At 31.8% G+C, this 20347-nt stretch overlaps 1 protein-coding gene and 3 long non-coding RNA genes across 6 annotated transcripts in view; 3 read left to right on the forward strand and 1 right to left on the reverse strand.

The window, feature by feature from the left end:
- Positions 1–343: 343 nt before the first annotated feature.
- Positions 344–1378, forward strand: LOC126734973 (uncharacterized). Its single transcript, XR_007660235.1, has 2 exons — positions 344–1069; positions 1161–1378. It is a non-coding gene; the product is annotated as an uncharacterized LOC126734973 (long non-coding RNA).
- Positions 1379–11971: 10593 nt separating this feature from the next.
- LOC126734974 (uncharacterized) lies at positions 11972–13143 on the reverse strand. The gene is made up of 4 exons (XR_007660236.1): positions 12758–13143; positions 12537–12671; positions 12377–12476; positions 11972–12315 (listed from the first exon to the last, which is right to left on the reverse strand). It is a non-coding gene; the product is annotated as an uncharacterized LOC126734974 (long non-coding RNA).
- Positions 13144–13277: 134 nt separating this feature from the next.
- LOC126734966 (cilia- and flagella-associated protein 45-like) overlaps positions 13278–20347 on the forward strand; it is a 55590-nt gene continuing 48520 nt past the window's right edge. For all 3 annotated transcript variants that reach the window (XR_007660230.1, XM_050438835.1, XM_050438834.1), the window contains exons 1-3: positions 13278–13441; positions 13490–13685; positions 19777–19923. Coding sequence is in view for 2 of the 3 variants with exons in the window: in XM_050438835.1 (XP_050294792.1) it covers positions 13377–13441; positions 13490–13685; positions 19777–19923 (408 nt within the window). In the remaining variant the exon portion in view is untranslated. The remainder of the gene's footprint in view (positions 13442–13489; positions 13686–19776; positions 19924–20347) is intronic.
- LOC126734975 (uncharacterized) lies at positions 18251–19526 on the forward strand. The gene is made up of 2 exons (XR_007660237.1): positions 18251–18788; positions 18967–19526. It is a non-coding gene; the product is annotated as an uncharacterized LOC126734975 (long non-coding RNA).

Genomic DNA, 20347 nt, shown 5'->3' on the forward strand with positions numbered 1-20347 from the left:
GATATTTTAATGGAGACCAAGGGATAGCATCATGCCTAAGCCTATGAGGATTATCAGGGTTATTAAAATTTGTTGGAGAGAAATGATCAGAACAAATTCTATAGCTTCTACAAATCTTACTAAAATTCACATTGCATATCTCACTCCATGTTTTTCTTGCAATGGGGTCTGAAGGAAATTGAAAAAAAAATTTATTAATGTGTTTATTAGAACCGTTTAAAACGTAGATATTCTTACAAGATGGATATTTACAGGAAAAATTTAATCTATTTTTTGATTGTTGAAAAGATAATGAGAGGCCAGACATTTTGTTTATTACAATATTTATTTATAATGATAAATTTAAAAATTAAATATTTGAAAGGTTGGTTGAAACCAATTGAGTTTGAGTTTATTATAGACAAAAAATTGACAATACAAAAAGATAACAGTAATAAATAAAATCACATTTTCTTACCGAAAAACCTGGAAAGTTGCTGCAAATTAATTAAAACGTTACCCATAATATTAAAAGAGACATTTTTTAGGAAAAAAGTAATAAATTTAAAACAGCATTATTTAAACAAACCTAACCCACGCTTACGACATACATAGAAAGAGAAACCGATATTACCGATATGACATGACAAATGATGTTCCGTCAGTCAATGCCAACAACGTCATTTCTCTCAGCTCTCGGTCAATTTTGCCAAGCAAGATGGCCGACATACGATTCCCACCTGCCCCATACAAGTTTCATACCGGTGGTTCTAAGCACATTGTTTGCACACAATGTTTTCCCTTACCACCGTCTATAGATTACAACTTAATCTATAAATTTGTAATCTATATATCTATAGTTGTAATCTATAGACGGTGCCCTTACTATATAGACAGCCTAAGGCTTGACGTCACAGACAGGGGTGGAGCTTATATCGACTCCAAACAATTTCGTTGATAACGGTAAATCCCCATAAGGAATTTTTCATTTAGTGTTCTGGTTTCTGTGGTTTATACGAAAAAATAAGACTGTTGGATAAATTGTGGAAGGAACGTGCCTTTTAAGTGATTTCTTTTTGTTTTTGCCCAGGTGAGTTAATCTAAGATAGTAATTCTGCTTTAAAACTTTTTGAGGTTATGTATATTTTTTTGCAGTACATTTTTGTTTGTTTCATTTTCAGAACCTTTTGTTGTTGATAAAATAATGGCTTTGAAACATGTTCTTAAACTTTAGAGCATCAATGCTTTTATAGATGACAACAAAATTATAAAAAGAGGTGAAAATGCCTTAAAATCCAGCCACGTCAAGAAGATGGACTTTGACTCTGATTTGCAAATCATCAAAGGGGATGTATTTGCAAGTATGAAAAACAAGAGCTACAAGGTATTTATAGGTATGAACATTCACTTTTGTTAATATAATATGGCATTAATTTAGTTATAATTTTATTCTAGCTTTGGAAAAAAACGGTGATATTAAGGAAGCAACTTGCGCTTGTCCAAGAGGCATATCACATCGCGGCGTTAGCCCTTTTTGGGCATTACAACATATCGATAACAGATAAAGCATGTGCATGGAATGCACCACCTAAACCGAAAGATGGGCGAAATCTGCAGAAGAGCTTTATCCACCAAAGCCCTATACAGCACTTGAAGGCGAGGTGCCAAATGCGTCTATCAACAGATTGAAGCAAAGGCTTCGCAGCTTTGGAAATACAGTTGGTTTTACGTGGATATTGAATGAGGAGTCACAAAATCGTTGGAAAATAAATTTGTGGTAATTGAAGATATAATTCATTCCAAGGACTTTTTGGAGGCCGTAGATAAAGTGTCTGTTTAAAAAAAATTGTGCTGTTGATGATCAGTCAATAAAAGACATTGTGGCCACCACTACTGGTCAGGTTTCAAATGAAAAATGGTATCTGGTGAGAAAATTTCGTTTGACTGCTAGCAACTTTGGTGCTATTATTGCAGCATGTCGGAGAAACAGATTCCCAGTGAGTTTGTTCAAGATGCTCTTGGGTGAGTAGTAAATATGAATATATTAGGTATAAATTTTTATCTACTTTCATTTAGTAATATGAATTTTACATACAGTTCCATAAATCGTTTTGTAGGAGGCACCTATCACGTAATTAAGTTTTTTAATAATTTGTCCTTAACTCCTTGTACTTAAAATTAAAAAAATATATATTTTGAAATATTGTAGAGGGTTATTTGGTGATTGTTTTGAGGTACTATAGTTTTTTGAAGCAAAAAACTAGAGCACTTAAAGGTTATTTTTTAAGCCAAGCCAAAGGCCAAAAAATAATTTAAAAAAACAAAAAACTGCCATACCTTTCTTAGCTTTCTTCAGATTTTAATAAATCATACCTCAAAAGCATCAAAAGTGAAAAATAAACTAAAATGGTAAACTACACTACTGACCTACACTTTTTACTCTAAACCCCCTAGTTTACAAGTTAGTCTCAAAAACTTTATAACTTGTCGCTTTGTCCATGAACATAGAAGTAGGAATTATTGAAATGATCATTATACATTATTTTACAATGCCAAAATAAATTATCTTTAAATTTGTCATACATATTTTATCATAATATATTGATTATTTTTTTCAGGTGAATACAATTTGGATCAAAGCAATCCAGTGGGGTAGAACCCATGAAAAAGATGCTCTAAACCATTTAAAGGAGTATTATAATTTAAATGTTCAACCAACTGGAGTATGGCTTTCAAATTCAGGGTTTCTTGGTGCCAGCCCTGATGGATTAATTGATGAAGAAGAAGCTCTTGTCTAAGTCTCGTGGAAGTAAAATGCCCATATTCTTTTAGAAATGATCAGTTGTCCGAAAAATTGAGGAATAATACTAAATATATAATTTTCTATGACAATGAGGGTAATTTGGTATTAAATCAACGGTGCCGTCAACGAACGGCAACGCTGCAACATGTTTGTTTACAAGTGTCGTAAATATTAGTGATTTTATAAGTGAAAAGTGATTAAAAAATTAATAAAAGAACAGTGACCAGAGCAATAAGTCATCATATTGTGTTTACAACTAAAGGTGACGAGTTACGTTCAAATAAACTCCCATAATTACAGTCACAACAGCTGCCTGCTGCTGGAAGTAGTGTGCGGGCAAGCCGCGACGTTGCCGGCTTGGAGCGCATATTATTCTTGAGTAAGTAGAAAAGTCAGAGGAGATGGCGGAAGACTGCGGAATTTGTAAAAAATTAGTAGGGGATAGTGAACAAGCTCTTTGCTGTGATGCATGTGAAAAATGGAGTCACAGAACTTGTTTAAACATGTCAAAAACTACATATAAGCGATTTGAAAAAAATCCTGATACCGAGTGGATATGCGAAAATTGTAAAAAAAAAAGCAAAATACTACGAAAAAAGATGATTACACAATCAGTGATATTATGGCAAAACTAAACGAAATGGACCAAAAATACAATAAATTATTCAAAAAATATGAGGAACAGATAATGATAAACGAAAAGCTTCAAGAGGAGATTCAGGACATTAAAAAGCAACTTAATAATACTGAACAACGAGAATTAAATAACAATATTATAATTCAAGGTATTCCTTACAAAGAAAATGAAGATTTAGATGCAATAGTTGACAAGTTGGAAACGAAACTAAAAATTATAAAAATACCAAATACCATACATAAAATATACAGGTTGGGAGTTCGTAAGGATAACAAAATATTACCAATAAGAGTAAATTTTCGCACTGAAGAGGACAAAAAGAGATGGATGACGGCAAAAAAACAAAAAACACTTACAACTGATGATATTGGAGGATATGGAGATAAATGTGAAACTATATATGTAAACCATGACTTAACAAAATATAATCTGGATCTTTTTCAAAAGGCAAGGCAATACAAACAAGATAATAACTACAAGTACTTGTGGATAAATAATGGTAAAATTCTTTTACGTAAGGATGATAATAGCAAGGTTGTATTGTTGGAAAGTCTTAAGGATCTAAAAAACTAAATAAACCTCTAAATAGTCTTTAAATAGTAATTTATTACAATGTTCAAAGTTTACGAAATAAGTTTGACGAGTTTCAAGCTCACATGAAGAGTGTTTCTAGTGATATAGTGGTTCTTGTGGAAACGTGGCTGTACCCTAATGAGACACAGTTCTTTGATGTGAATGGATACAATGCAGTGCACTCCTGTAGAGAAACCAGGGGTGGTGGTGCAAGTATTTATATAAAGGAAAATTTGCAGTTTAATAAAATCGACTGTAGTAATTTAAGTGACCCCTATAACTGGATTTGTATAGAGTTAGGTAAACTACTAAAAATAAGTGCAATATATAGACCGCCGTGTCTTCCAGGTAATGAGTTCCTAAATAAGCTTGAATCTGTGATAACTAAACACAAAGTAAACCACATTATATTAGGCGATATGAATATTAATCTCTTAGAACAAGAATCTTTAAACACAAAAAATTATAAAAATTTGTTAGCGTTAAATAATTTTTGCATTGTCAATAAAATTAGTTTTGTGAATGCTACCCGAATATCACACACTAAAACTATAATAGATCATGTGATTTGCTCTACCAATAAAAAAAATGAATGTGATATTAAAGTTGAGGAAAATTCTCTATCCGATCATAGGTTAATTAGTTTAGAAGTAACAGAATCTATAACAAGGTTTAAACCAAAAATATATATTCAACATCCTATTCTAAATATACAGAAATATAAACAAAATATACAAAATAAAATTGCAAGTGTAAATATTGACTGTTTTCAAGACTTGATTAAGTTTATTTCAAATTGTAAACAAGAATCGACTACTATTAAAAATATTAAATGACCTATTAATCCTATTAAAAGAAAAAGAAAGACTCTATAAAAAACACAAAAAATATCCAAATGATGACTTATTTAAAATTGAATTTATAAGACAGAAAAATTTTGTAAATAATAAAATAAAAGTATTAAAAAATCTTTATTTTAAGAATAAATGGGCTCAGGCTGGAAAAAATCCAAAAAAACAATGGAATCTAATAAATAAATTTATAAATAAGTCAGGCGAAAATATAAATATTAATCAAATCGAAATAAATGGAGTACTGATAAGTGATAGTAAAGGTATCGCAAATAGCTTAAATAAATATTTTACAGAGATAGGTACGACTATAGTCAGGGATGTACAGAACCAAACGGGGCACTTAAATAATATTCAAGAATTTTATGAAGTTGAGTGTGGTCATAATGCATTTTTAGAACCTACAGATCATAACGAATTAAATGGCATAATACTAAACCTGAACAAAAATGCAGCACCAGGCCATGATAATATCGGAGTGCTTGATTTAATCAATATAAAAGATCATGTGATGTATATATTGGTAAAACTTGTAAATAGGGCTCTTGTTACTGGTGAATTTCCATCAGAACTAAAAATATCCAAAGTCTGTCCAATATATAAATCAGGATCTAAAACTCAACAAACTAACTATAGACCAATTTCCATAATTAGTGTATTTTCCAAAATTCTAGAAACAGTTATGAAAAAGCGAATAACATCATTTGTTGAAAAATATATCTCATATGATTGTTATCAGTATGGCTTTCTTAAAAATAGTAGTACTCTGAGTGCCACCGTTGATCTGCTCAACTATATCTCAACCAATCTGGACAATGGTAAAATTGTATTAGCAATTTTTGTAGATTTGAGAAAAGCCTTTGATGTAGTAAATCATACTATTTTATTAGATAAATTAGAAAAAATGGGGTTTAGGGGGGTTGTACTTGCCTTGATTAGGTCGTACCTATTAAACAGAAAGCAATATGTGCATCTAAACGAACAGAAAAGTGAAATTCTGACATGTAACTGTGGCGTACCCCAAGGATCTGTTCTGGGGCCATTGCTATATGCACTATTTGTCCTTAGTTTGAGGTTAGCAGGTTTGGTTGCCCAGTATTTTACATTTGCAGATGACACTGCTCATTTGTATTCAGACAATGACTTAGATGTTTTAGTTAATCAGGCAAATAACGATCTATTTAAATATAGTCAATGGCTGCTCCAAAATAACTTAAAAATTAATTTAGATAAAACGAAGTACATATTGTTTAAACAAAAAAATAAAAAAATAAATCAAATAAATATATCTCTAAATAATGTTACACTAGAACAAGTAAGTAGTATAAAGTACTTGGGTCTCATACTGGACGAAAAACTTGGCTGGAATCCTCATATTGAACATGTTTATGACAAACTTATACCTTTTATGGGAGCACTCTACCGCTGTAAGGATTTTCTCAGTATTTCAGCTAAGTATCAAATATATAATGCGTATATTTTGTCTGTACTAAGATATCTTATTCCGGTGTGGGGCACATGTCCAAATACTAACTTTCAAAAAATTAAAATCTTACAAAATCTACAAAATAAAATACTTAAAATCCTTTTCGATCTTGACTACTTTATGCACACGAATGATTTATATAAAAAGCTAAAAATATTGCCCATTGGAAAAATTTGCGAGTTGGAGCAGGCCAAATTAATTTTTAAGATTTTACATAGACTACAAAAGTCCAATCACACGATTGTATACTCAAATGACATACATTCATATGAATTAAGAAATAATAATGTTAGACTAAATAATGCGAGAACCAATATAGCTCTGAGAAATCCTATTGATGAAGCTTCACAGGTATTTAATTCTTTGCCTTCTGAAATTAAGCAGGAGACCTCTTACTACAGATTTATTAAGAAGCTCAAGATCATTGTTAGTCAATATGAGGATTGATTTTGAATGTTTAGGTGTTATCAAAATTAATGTAATGGTTGTAAACAAAGCTACACGTGTTGCGGTTTAGTTATTAATGAAACTCTGGTACCAATGCTATAAATGCATTGTTTAAGATTTTATCATTTATATTAGCTTTTAAAATCTGTATTAATTTTTATATAAATTCGTGTATTAATTTTTATATAAAATTGTAATATCTTGTATGTAACTGATGGCTAATAAATGACGTTTTCAAAAAAAAAAAAATACAAGCCACGAATATTATCACCAAAATCAAGGTGCTTTACATATTTTAAAAAAGAAAAAATTTTACTTATGTATTTATACTTTGGAAGAAACAATTGTGACAATTGTAGAGATTGACGATTCATGGAAAGAAAACCTTTTACTCTTGGAACATTTTTATATAGAACAATAATTACCAAAGTTGTTAGAAAATTAGTAACTTGTGACATGTTGTTATAATTTTATTTGCATTGTATGTACTATATGTGTAATTTTTTTTCTGTAGATGTAAACAAACTAAAACAACGTTCGTGACTGAATACTTTATTTTGATGTTTGTAAATACTGTAGTAATATACTGACAAGAAATAAAGTTTTATTTGCATTTGTTTACTTTCTTTACAAACATTTTTGTTGGATGTACAGTCTTTTAATAAATTGGAAAAACAGGAAATAATTCAAGAGACGAGTACCATTATTACTTTTAAAAAGGATTTTATAAGAGCAAGTCATTTATTTATAAACAAAGTAAAACGTAAATATTAAGTTTTTAAATTAAAATTCCTAGAACTTTTTACAAAAAAAAATCGAATAAGGAAATAAAATTGCCACAATAAATTTCTTTAAATAAAATAATGAAAATTTGTGTATGTGATCCTTCAATAATACTCCTGAACTTCTTTAATTGGAGGATATTGAAAGTTTGTGAGAGCCGCACACAGTTAAAAAATAATTGAAATTTGAGATATATAATATGATGGAACTTGCTGGAGAATATTATAACACTTTATCCTCCTAATGGCCCGTTCCACATGAATCCTAGCCTTTGCAATCTGCTGCGTTTCATATACCTGAGATTCTGTCAACTGTGCTGTAGTTAGAAATGGGGGGATATTTAATGATACTCCTGCAGGAAGAAGGTCTTTAATCAAGAAACCCTTATCTGCCAATATCAAATCTCCAGCCACCATCTGATCCAGAACTCTACTCTCCTCAACAGTTTTTTTATCAGATGTAGAGCCTGGAAAAGCCTTGGTGGCAAAGGTGATTACACCATTTGGGGCAACTCCTACCAATATCCATGTGTTTCGGTGTTTGTATGAACCTACAGTTCAAAGAAATGTCAATCTCTGATTTTTCATGCTTGCTGGAACTGCTGAGTAAATTTCAGTGCAATCCAAAATTATCCTACAATTCCTAAAATTTGTAAAAGCAATAGGAAGGCAGGCCTGATTCCGTTGTCTCGATGGTATAGTTTTTATTAAATTCTTGAAAAGAACTTCATGTAGAGCATAGATCCACGTCATTATAATATTCGTTACTGTAGCTGTACTGCAACTAAATCTTATACTCAAATCTTCATGTGGAAGGTTAAGCCTTAGCTTCATTCAGCATCTTGAGATGCAGATGATGGACTCAGGAGTGATGCATCAAGTTTTATTTGAGACTCTTTACAACCTGGTTTTGAAGAGCCTGGCGGTAGCTCGGTTGAGGTTCCCGGCAGTGGCTCACATAAAGGTCCTGGCAGTAGCTCAGTCGAAGGACCAGGTAGTGCCTCGGTCAAAAGGTTATCCCCACAATTATCAACCTTTTTTACGGTCCTCTTCCTAAAAAATTATTCACTACACTATATGGATTTTTTGCAACAAAATGCAAAATGCATACCTCTTCTCTGGTGATTGTACATTAAACTTCTTGTGAAGATTGAAGTCAAATAAAGTTGGCCCATTCTTCTTATCTTTATTTACAAAGTGACAATCACACACTTTTGCAAATTCACTTGGATCCCTATCTTTTCTTCTGTAAATAAATAAATTTAAAACATACATTTTTGAATACTGAATGTTGTATTATTCTTTTACCTTATGAGAGAAATCCATCTATTCTTCTCGGTCTTGTTTTTTGGGAACCGAAAAAACGTACATGGATGCTTTGAACTGTAATGTTTACAGCCCGGAACAAAGCACATACCCATTCTGATGCAGTCCTAGGCCTAAAAAATTTTAAAATAATTTAATTATATTCGAAAACTCATGACTATTAGTAGATGACAAAAATAAACAACAAAAACAATGTAATTTATACCTAACCTCAAAAAGTTTTAAAGCAGAATTACTATCTTAGATTAACTCACCTGGGCAAAAACAACAAAACACTAAATGAAAAATTCCTTATGGGGATTTACCGTTATCAACGAAATTGTTTGGAGTCGGTATAAGCTCCACCCATGTCTGTGACGTCAGACTTACCTTGTCTATTGTTCTATGGTTCTAAGGTAACGCCGCAGCATACGTTAAAAGACGAATATGCCCAGCCAATGAGAGTATTCCGGCACCACAGAGGCATGGCATGCGTACCGCCAAAAATCAAAATACGAATTTTTCAATACATGAAGTTGAACAGCGAGATTTGGCATGTGACCTATATATTTGCAAATATAGGACTTTGTTTTGTTAGGCATTTATATTTTAGATGAAAAAAAAATGCGATATGCATATAAAAGACGCTCAATAAAGATATATTTGTAGCTGTTATAAATTAGTAAATTAATGATTTTTTTTATATATATTTACAGCGTGATCAAGATTTTTAAGAATATGAAAATAGGTAATTTATAAATAGTTGCCAAATTTGATTTTTATAGGTACCTATGTAATACCTTATTGAAATCATTTTATGATGGTAGTGATAGAGGTATGAAAGCAATATCCATTATAACTGGAGATAGTTGTTGGATGGAGTCAGAAATTAAAAATAAACAGAAACCAGTTATCCTCAGGACAAGTATTTCTAGAGTTCTTTAGTTGAAGTTTAAACGTGGGTAATAGGGAATCCAGTGCGGTGGGGCTGCTGTATTAATTAGAAAATAAGTTGTGCATGAGTGAGTACGATATATATAAAACACATTAAGCAATCTAAAAATTATCGCATTATTATTAATTTAAAATTCTTCAAACTTTGTATTTTTTGTTTGGTATTTTATTTAGATCATTGAAAGACCTTTCAATGTTAGGTATTTTAGCTTGTTTTAAAGATGTTTTTATAGTAATATATTAAAATTTAATGTGAAATTACCTCTTACATGCCATATACCTATGATACCTAGAATGTATGATTTTCATAATATAATAATTGTCAATGAACGTTTGAAGTTTATTTAAATAGCCAATTATAAATTATACATTATCTAGGAGATTGAAATATGTGGATCAGGAATATCAAGTGGGTAGATGATAAAGATTGCTAGGCGATGAATAGAGTAGACAGAGTAGACATGTAGACAAGCACTTCTTTGGCTAGCTTTATCATATCTGCTGGTCACGTACCGCCCAGCCTTCTATCCAACAGATTTTTTTTTGTAGTACCATGAAAAAAAATTACTGTATACATTTTAATAAATAAATATACTCACAGAGGGTCTGTCCCTCATCATTCCATCTCCGTTTTGAAATAATTTAGTTAGGTTTTCGGCGCCCTAAAAATGTTATACTTATATAACAATCCAAATTTAAGTGCATTTGAAAACTAAACTAGAAAATAAGTAAAATACCAATAAGCTAAAATAGTCTCAAGATAAAAGATAGTTTACATTAAACTTCTTAAAATTGATATTTATAATATTACTTTAAAATTGATCTACCAATCCTGCATCAAAACCCTTAATAGAATACAAAATACTGAATAATACACCATCATAATTATTTTAGCTACATACATACCTGCTAAGATAAAATATAGTCCTAACCATAATCTAAATATTTATAACCATTAATGGCTCAAACAAATCCAAACTTATTTTTTATTTGGATAGTATATTTGTTTTTCAGTTTTTCTTTTCTTTTCAAAGCTATGAGAGTTTTCTTGTGCCATCGCTTTGTTTTTGAAATTGTTGAATTGAGTCATAAATGTGGCAAAAGCATTTTCATCTAAAGTGCTACCATAGCTACACAGCTGGTTATACATTGCTTGCACTACAATCTTAAAATAACCATAAAGTATGTAATAAAGATGCAAATTATATTTTACGCAAACTACTTCTCTCTTTTCTTCAAATTTTAATATTGAACTATTGACCTTCATTTATGAACTTTTCTGAATAAAACGGCTTACATCATCCTGATAATTTGTTTGGCTAATTGTAAGTTCATCAACAAACAAAACAATAATATCCTCTCCCTCTTTAGTTGGGGAACCTAAAATTTAAATTCTTTTAATTTCTTCTCCATAATTCTATTCATGTAGCCCACAGCAAAATCATTATCTATTAGTACCAGATAAGAATATCCTATAAAAATTAAAGCTTAATGAACAACTAAAATAAAATTGGTCTGAAAATCAGATGTCTTTTATTCATGGATCATATGCATGAGCACTTTCATTATTTACATCATTATTAAAGAACCCAAATAAAACTCTTTAATTTGTTTTTATACTCTATTTCAGAAGTGTGCAGAGCAATATAACCTCATTAGGTATGCAAAAGTGGTACCTGGTGATCCACCAATATTTTATGCCACTACCTTAGTTGGGTATTAGTTTCAATGTAAAATTCTTTCTTTTCGTTGATTGCAGGTAGTGCCACCCGGTTTTGGGTCAATTTATGAGTTTTGCCCATTGTTACCCACTGATAAACATTGAAAACGGTTCGCCAAAGGCGTGCAACTGGGACTTGTTTTTTACCTTATAATTAATGTACTTAAATGCTATTTTATTTTAGAAAGTTACTTTTGTTTAAATGGAATAATATATTTTTTTCACAAATTTATTGAACATAATATGTAGAGTAAAACAGTTGAAAATGTCACTTTTGGATCTGGCACTTTTTGAACAGTGTATAACAATTTTAAATTATAATAGATTGTAGTCTTCTTCGTCATCTGACGAACTGTCATCACCTCTTGACATTATAATTAAAGGATCGACTGTCTGATCGATGAGGTTGTCAAGATCCCACATTTTGTTTTGTTTTATAGTTTTATTTTAATTTTTATGCATGTATACATGTTGAAAAAAAAAGCATAATTTTTCCATTCGCTATGCCATTCATTAATTTTTAAGGCAGTGGCTACCATATTATCACCATCTCTTTTCTTGTCAACATTATATTTCCTTATCAGATATGCCAGGTCACCTCTTGTTAGCAAGCTTAGCCTTACTAATGTGTCATTCTGAAATCTTAAATTATTTATTCATTTGTCACAGCTACAGTCAATTGCCCAACAATAATTTATTTCTTTAGCCTTAGATAACCTTTTTGTTCTTAACTCGTCCTCATGTCCTACATGTGTTTCAAAAAAGTTTACATCTGATCCTACAAAGAATTAAAATTATGAATTAGTCTACGAATATTAAAATTAATGCAATATTATTACCATCTTTAAAACCTTAACTCAAATCCTTGAGGGCTATGTTCCTTGATGTGTATGCTTCCCTCAGACTTAATATTTCTCATTTTACATGAACTATTGAATCCTAAAAGTAAACAACAAAATATAATATAAATTATGTCTGATAACTAAGAGTTTATACAACCTCTGATGTCTCTCCTGTTACAACTGTATGTAAAATATATGTTCTTCTCCATTCTTTAACTTATTTTGGGTCTGACAAGCATAATCGACTTCCCTATTACTTTGTTCTCTCCAAGAGGTATATTTTTCGAAATTCCTAAAATTTAAAAATGATTGTTTAATTTATATATTGTGAATATGAAACAAAAATGTCAACAAATTCATAAAAAAAATATATCTTACCTTAGTATTTCCATAATTATCGTAAACAGATACGATATTATACAGAAAGGAAATTATACAGTTAAGAAATTACTGGACAGTTTACTAGAAAATTGAAAGTCAAACACTAAAATGTTTGTTTTTGAACTCAAAATTAGCGTAGAACCAAATATTATAGGCAACGGAGTTAACACTAAACACTATGATTGCTGTGAGCACTTAACTAGAGGCAAAATCGATATAAATAATAGTTATGGGTGATAATTAAATCATTCAGGAAGCAAAGCAATAAAATAAAATAAAATCTGCAATCTAGGTTAGAGAAAACAAAACAAAATTAATATGCCAGTCGCGCGCGAAATTTTACGGACGTAAACGAAGAGATCAATCGATTTTTGGTCCCGTCTTGAATTCTCATTGTCTGGGCATATTTGTCTTTTAACGTAACGTATGCTTAACGCCGTTCTTTCGAAAATGAACGCACTAAAATAATGACATGAACGTGTTCCATGGAAACGATTATTGTTTAATCGATTGGTTATGCCAATCTGACTATCTATGTTTACTATGTCATTTCGACGTTTACAGATGCTTTTACTATTATTGTTCCGGAAATAAATTTTCATTGTTTATTTTTGCAATGCCTGGACCAGGGAAGTTTCGTAGTAAAGCTGTGAAACAAAAGGCCGTATCTGGAGACCATAGGTAGGATTCAACCAATATAAAAGCATATCTACAATTTTTCTGTTTTAGTCCTGAGCAATGTAGTCATAAACTAAACGGTGAGTTTATACACTTTAAGCCGGATAAGGCTACAGATGGTAAAGAAAAAGTAATTGCAATAGAACTTTTGGGTACTAGAGAACTGCTTGTACCTAAAAGAGAGCCCATCGATAGACCAGGAATTTTGCCACTTTCGGAGTTTCAAAGACTAAAACATCAAGCACACGTAAGTAAATATTTTTTATAAAGAGTGCTTTATTAGCGGTCGCTTGGTACCATATCTTGGCAACGAATCCAAGAGTTTTGGGCAAAAATCGGTTTATAAAAGAAACAACAAGAAATAAATTGCTGATAATAATGCTTAAATTTTGCTATGGTCAAAAAGGGATTTTCTTTAAAAACCATTGCCACAAAAGATTACTTTTTAAAACTGTTGGAAAGATACGTATTTTTATGCGTATTTTTGATTTAAAACTTTTTGCTATAAAATATTAAATTAGGACAGAAATGTCTATTGATAAAAGTATTTATAATAATTATGGTTCATCAGAATTTGATAAATTTGGTCTCATTTCGGAAACTTTTGACCGTTAAAAGAAAAGAATCCCTTCATCACATTGATTTAGGGATGCCGCGAGACACGAGACACGAGATGTCTCGTCTCGTCTCGTCTCGTCTCGAAGTCATTTTATCTCGTCTCGAAAGTATTTTGTCTCGAATTTCGAGACGAGACGAGACGAGATAAAAATGTTCGAGACAAGGCGAGACGAGACGAGACGAGACGTCTCGATATATGTAAAATGCTTCCAGTAATAATTGAGGCCGTATTATGTTCCTTTCTTCTAAGTGAAAAAAAGTGTACCTCAAGAAAAAAAAAGTGCGGAAGGTTGTTCACTAGAAAAAATTTCTGTAAGTTTAAAGAATGTTGTAATTCAATAGACTGGTGATCCTTTTGATAGTTTCCATTCAACTTTAGTGGATGTTTTTGAGTCAACTTTCCCCATGGTGACAATTAGGGAAAAAAGGAGAAGACCCTGGTATAGCAGGGGTCTATTGGTTTCTGGTAAAAATCTTCGGTGTTTGCACTCCATAAGAAAGTTTGCCTTGGACAACTCCAAATTCATATCCTACTTTAATAGATATCGCAAAATTTACCGTGATACAGTGAAATTGGCAAAAAACTTATACTACTCAAGTAAAATAAACCAATCAAGAAATAAGTCTAGAGAGTCTTGGAAAATTGTTAATGACTTACGTGGCGAACATGGGAACCCTTCTGTTTCTAATAGCACGGTGTCGGCCGAAACACTCAATCATTTTTTCCAGGGTGTTGCTTTGGGTCTATCAATATTATTGCCTCAGTCTGTTGGAGAACCGCGCTCATACTTACACAACATTAAGGTGTCTGAAACATTTTTCTTTAGACCAACAGATTCTAGTGAAATAATGGAAGCTCTATCCTCAATGAAAAATAAGAACTCCTCTGTATGGGATGGGCTGTCACTAAAGGTCCTAACAGCGCTACCGCTACCAACCCTTGATTCTTTGGCTGAGGTGTTAAATGTTTCACTTTCAAGTGGGTCCTTTCCACATTTACTCAAGGATGCCTTGATTATACCATTATTTAAGGGTGGAAACTATGATGACCCATCAAATTTCAGACCCATAGCCCTGCTTCCCACGCTTGGCAACCTTGTAGAAAGATTGGTAAAAACTAGGATGATGGAATTTCTGAAACGGCATAATGTTCTTAACCATCAGCAATTTGGATTCCGGACGAAACTGGGTACATCTGATGCTATTTTCAATTTTTTGGAGAGTCTGTACATGGGGTTGAACACTGGGGAGAGTGCGGCGGCGGTGTTCTGTGACTTATCTAAGGCGTTTGACTGTGTAAGTCACAGAATACTGCTACAGAAGCTAGAAACCTATGGATTCAGAGGAGTTGCTCTCGACTGGTTTCGTTCTTACCTATCTGGAAGAACACAAAGGGTATTCTTTGACAATGATATGTCATCCCGTCTGAATATGGACGCTGGTGTATCCCAGGGTTCTGTTCTTGGACCAATATTGTTCCTGCTATATGTCAATGATATCTCTCAAATTCCAATTAGGGGCAAATTTACTATCTTTGCGGATGATACAACATTACTTTGGCATGACACTGACACCAAGAGATTAAGGAATATTGTTGATGAAGATTTAATTCTTGTAAAGTCATGGTGTGAATCTAATAGATTAACTTTTAATATTTCTAAAACTAATATTTTAACTTTTAAATGTAACCTTGGAACTGTCACTTTGCAAAATGAAACAATAAGTCCTTCTGAAACATGCAAATTTTTGGGCCTGACGATTGATAAGCAATTAAAATTTGAAAATCATATCTCCTCTTTATTAGGGAAGTTATCATCCAACTGTAATGCTATTAGAGTAATAACACATTCTCTGGGACTTGATGTGGCCAAAATTGCCTACCATGCTCTTATAGAGTCTTATCTGAGATACGGTATTGTGTTTTGGGGTGTGTGCTCTCAGTATTTGTTCAGCTCTCTATTTATTTTGCAAAAAAGAGCCATACGCTATATGTGTGCAGCTCCCTTTCGTAGCCCCTGTAGGCCATTATTTTTAAAACACTCTGTCCTGACATTGCCATGCCTTTTTATTTTAGAGACTGTTTGTCTTATCCACAAAAAATATCGCCATCAACTTGGCCCCCCCCTCCTCGGGTTACAATCTCCGAACAACCTTCTCTTTACCTCTGCCTATCCCAAAAAGTGAGCAGATTAAGTCCTCTTTTGTATACGGGGGCAGAAGGCTTTTTAACCACCTACCCCTTTATATAAGGCTAATAAATTGTAAAAAACGTTTTAGGAAAAATATAAAGAAACTCTTGCTTGGTAAAGCATTTTATTCTGTAGACGAGTTTTTAAATACAATCTTTTGACAGTGAAGAATTTTGCGCAGCGTAATGTGAATTCTTACTACCCTTTCTTTGGGTGTGTTCTATATTCTATGTATGTAAGAATTGTTAAAATTTTTATATTTTTGTAAAAGATTATGTTGTCAACTATCTTTATATAATGCTTTGTTAACAACAGATGATGTTATGTAACAATAAAGCTATTTTTGACTTTGACTTTTGACTTTGACTAATTGGTAAAATTGTCATTAAAATCACGGAATAGGTTTTGATTATTTTTTTATTTCCCCATTATTATACTAATGGGCTTACGATTTGTGTAACAGGTGGTGGGTAGATTGCAAAAATATTCTTAGAATTTAGGGGTATGTTTATTTAAATCTCTTGGACCAGTCACGTCTGTTTTTATTTTAGCTGCGCATTTCTTTTTCAACTTAACGTTTTTATACAAGGTGTGTCATAATATTTTATTGATATTTTTCTGCTGTTAATAGGTATGTTGACAACTGTAGCTTAAATGCATATAAAATATTATTTTCAATATTCCGCTATTGCCGCTTTTATAAAAATACTATGACTGCTTTATATTATTGCTTACTATAGATTGTTGGAAAATGCTCATATAAATATTTTATTAAATCTTAAAAAAATCTTTCCCAACATGCCTACCTGCCCAATTAATTTAAAAATCGAATATGATTTTTTTAACTTTCATACTTAACTACCTATAATATGTTTATTGTTGTCTATTAAATTTTTAAGTTTTATCCTGGGCTTTTACATAGGTATCAGAACTTTTCGAGACAAAACGAGACGAGACGAGATAAGGTCTTGTCTCGACGAGACATAAGCTTGTCTCGTCTCGTCTCGAAAAATATTTGTCTCGAACTTTCGAGACGAGACGAGACAATTCTTAATCTCGTCTCGTCTCGTCTCGTGGCAACCCTACATTGATTTCCTTGGTCTCCGTTCAAAGACGTTATTAAAAACTTTTTTCAATTTTACGTAGTTTTTTTTAGTTTTTGCTGTCCAGTTATGATTAATGTTTATTGGTTGTTTTATTTTACTTTGAGTTATACTTAGAACTATTTATCTGAGAATACATATATTTCAAAATATTTGTTTTAGCTCTTGAAAAATAAAAAATATGTGGGTCTCTTGATGACATTTGTGGAAAATAAAAATTTTAAAGTTCCAGTGAAAACAAAAATTGTACAATGCAGATTTTCGTCTGTCGCTAAGTGATTTAATATGCAATCAGTCCAGCACTTGCTGATGTGATAAACCAATCTCAAGATACACTCTGTCATCAGCTAGATATATTTTTTGTCATCAGCAAGATTTATTTATACTTTAAGCACCTATGGTTTATGAATGGGAGGATGTTGCGCGTGCGTTACGAATAAGTATACTGGTAACATTGGTCCGTAAAATATTAGGTTTTTTCGCTAATCTAGAAACTACTTAATTTTAGAAACGCGTGTGCGTTTCCAAAATTCTTGTTGGACTGCAAGGGATAGAGTGTTTGTGTGTTCTAAGGGGTCAAAAACGGTTGTGAATTCATTGGAAGAATTTAAAAAAATGGTTGAAAATGGTTTGGGTAGTGAGTGCAATTAATGAGTGGCATGGAAAAATTATGGAATTTTAAAAGGCATGACTTTCGTGTCGACTTAAATGGCTAATACTTGTAGTTTATAAAGCATAATTTTTTACCATATACATATCCAAATTATTTTTAAAAAAATATTAATAATCAAATTTTTTTTTTTCTTACAAAATAATTATGGTTTTTTTTGTTGTACTAACAGAACCATTTGGTAATTTTTTCAGTAATTACCATGTTGCTAATATTATTATTATTATGTCAGAATCGATGTTATAGAAATGCTTCCTATAAACATCTATGCAATCTGCAATATCTCTGATAATATTATTTATACATTTATTATTAGGATTAGGTAAAGTAATAGTATTTCGTCACATTTTGATAAATATAAAGGATGTTGTAACTGTAATACAATTATATTAATAAATAAATTTGGGTTTGGTGGTGGAGCGAGGTATATTGGTGCTGAGAGGGACATCTGGGATTTTGATGACAGAAATGGATGATGTTAAATTTTTACATGCAAATCAGCAGGGAACATTTACAAAAAATCATCTGTGAATAGCACATCTTAATGTTCGATTTTTAAATACCGGTTTTGATGAACTTGTTACCTATATTTCTATCAAGAGTCGAGTATTTTCTACGTATTTCGGGAGCAGGAATATTTAAATATATAAGCGGGATCGTGAAGCAGAGCAAGGCAATTCAGTGCGACGGGACGACGAGACCACGAATACAATTCAATTCAACTGGTATATTACTCTGTCAAATGGATATCAGAAAATTGTATGAAAGAGGTGAGTCAAAACAAAACAAAACCTAATATGAATATTGCAATTTTACTTTTACTGATAGGAAGTCCGAAGTAATTGATATTTGAATGTGAAGTTATTATAGGTATCTTGATCTTTATTTTCCGTATTTTCGTTCTATGTCTATACACCGTAAGAGTAATTTTGTGTATCAATTTTTTAGGGACAATTACGCGAAAAAGGAAAAGAGGTCGGGAAAGTAGCAGTAGAAGCGGAAGCGATGAAAATGACAACCATGATAAAACTACTCATGTAATGCCAAGATCATTGCATGCTAACATTGGGCAAGCGTCACATTTTCCAGTAGAACCGGTTAATATATCTGTTGCTGACTGTTCTTCTCCATCGACGTTCCAACAAACTTATGATATCAACGTCGATTCTGAATTTATAGTGGACGATGGCTATCATGAAAATGATCTGGATCGTTATGTTGGGTTGGCTACCCAGCTATCAATGGAAAAGAAGAAAGAGTTGTTTGAGATTTGCGATTTTTGAAAATGATGCAAGCCATTTGAAAAGAAAATTTAATCATGCTTGGTTGGATATTTTAAATTTTAAGTTTTCTTTAGTCTTTAGAATTTTTTTGTTAATATTATACGTGTATAAAATTTTCTTTTTCATTACCATAGAGTATAGACGAATAAGATGACAAATTTCCCATTCATAAGGAAGGGGTTATTTTACACACTTGTTATATAAATAATTAATAATATCAATAGACTCTTGCCTTTCCCTCCTGATTAAATTGAAATTTTATAGTAAAAAGGGTTTAACGACAGCAAATACGTCCATATCGATAGCAGCAAAAACTTAAAAATTATTTCCGGCAATTTCTTTTGGCGACTTTTAATACTTGATTTTTACTCCTCGATTGTTCATTGTTAAGATATGATAACCTCGCATCCAAAGCATTCTGTAGCTAAAAAATATTTACTTAAAGTTCAAGCGTACTTCTTTACTCTCTAACTAGGTGATAACCCTTGAAGATAAAATGCGTATGATTGAAGAAGGAGAAAGAGAAAAAAATAAGCTTGTAATGGAAAGTACGCTTAGAAAAGAACAACTTTTAAAAACGCAAAAGCACACCAACAATAAACCTGGAAGCAAACTTGAAACTGTAAGAAATAAACAAACATATTTCATAATTGTTTAAACTTAGTCCATTCTTGCAGTGGAGTTGATAGAGCCATGGGCAACTAAAAGTATTTCGGCCATCTTCCACTAAATTTATTTAAAAGCTATTAATCCGATATGTTTGGAACATATAACATGTCGATCATCAGGGATAACAAATTAAGGGGTTCTGCCAATTCATCTTATAGTTCTAGTGCCTCAGACAAGGCTAAAAGGTTAAAACGAATTAAGATATATAAGAATGGGACAAAACTTGGATTCACAAAAACTTTAATTCAAAAATAAAAAAGATTATTATTGGCCTATTGTCTTAATTATGAAGCTTAAAGTTTTTGTAAACCCAAGTTTTAACCCATTCTCATGTATCTTAATTCGTTTTAACCTTTTAATCTTATTTGAAGCACTAG

Source organism: Anthonomus grandis, chromosome 4 (assembly GCF_022605725.1).
Source record: "Anthonomus grandis grandis chromosome 4, icAntGran1.3, whole genome shotgun sequence".
NCBI lineage: Eukaryota > Metazoa > Arthropoda > Insecta > Coleoptera > Curculionidae > Anthonomus > Anthonomus grandis.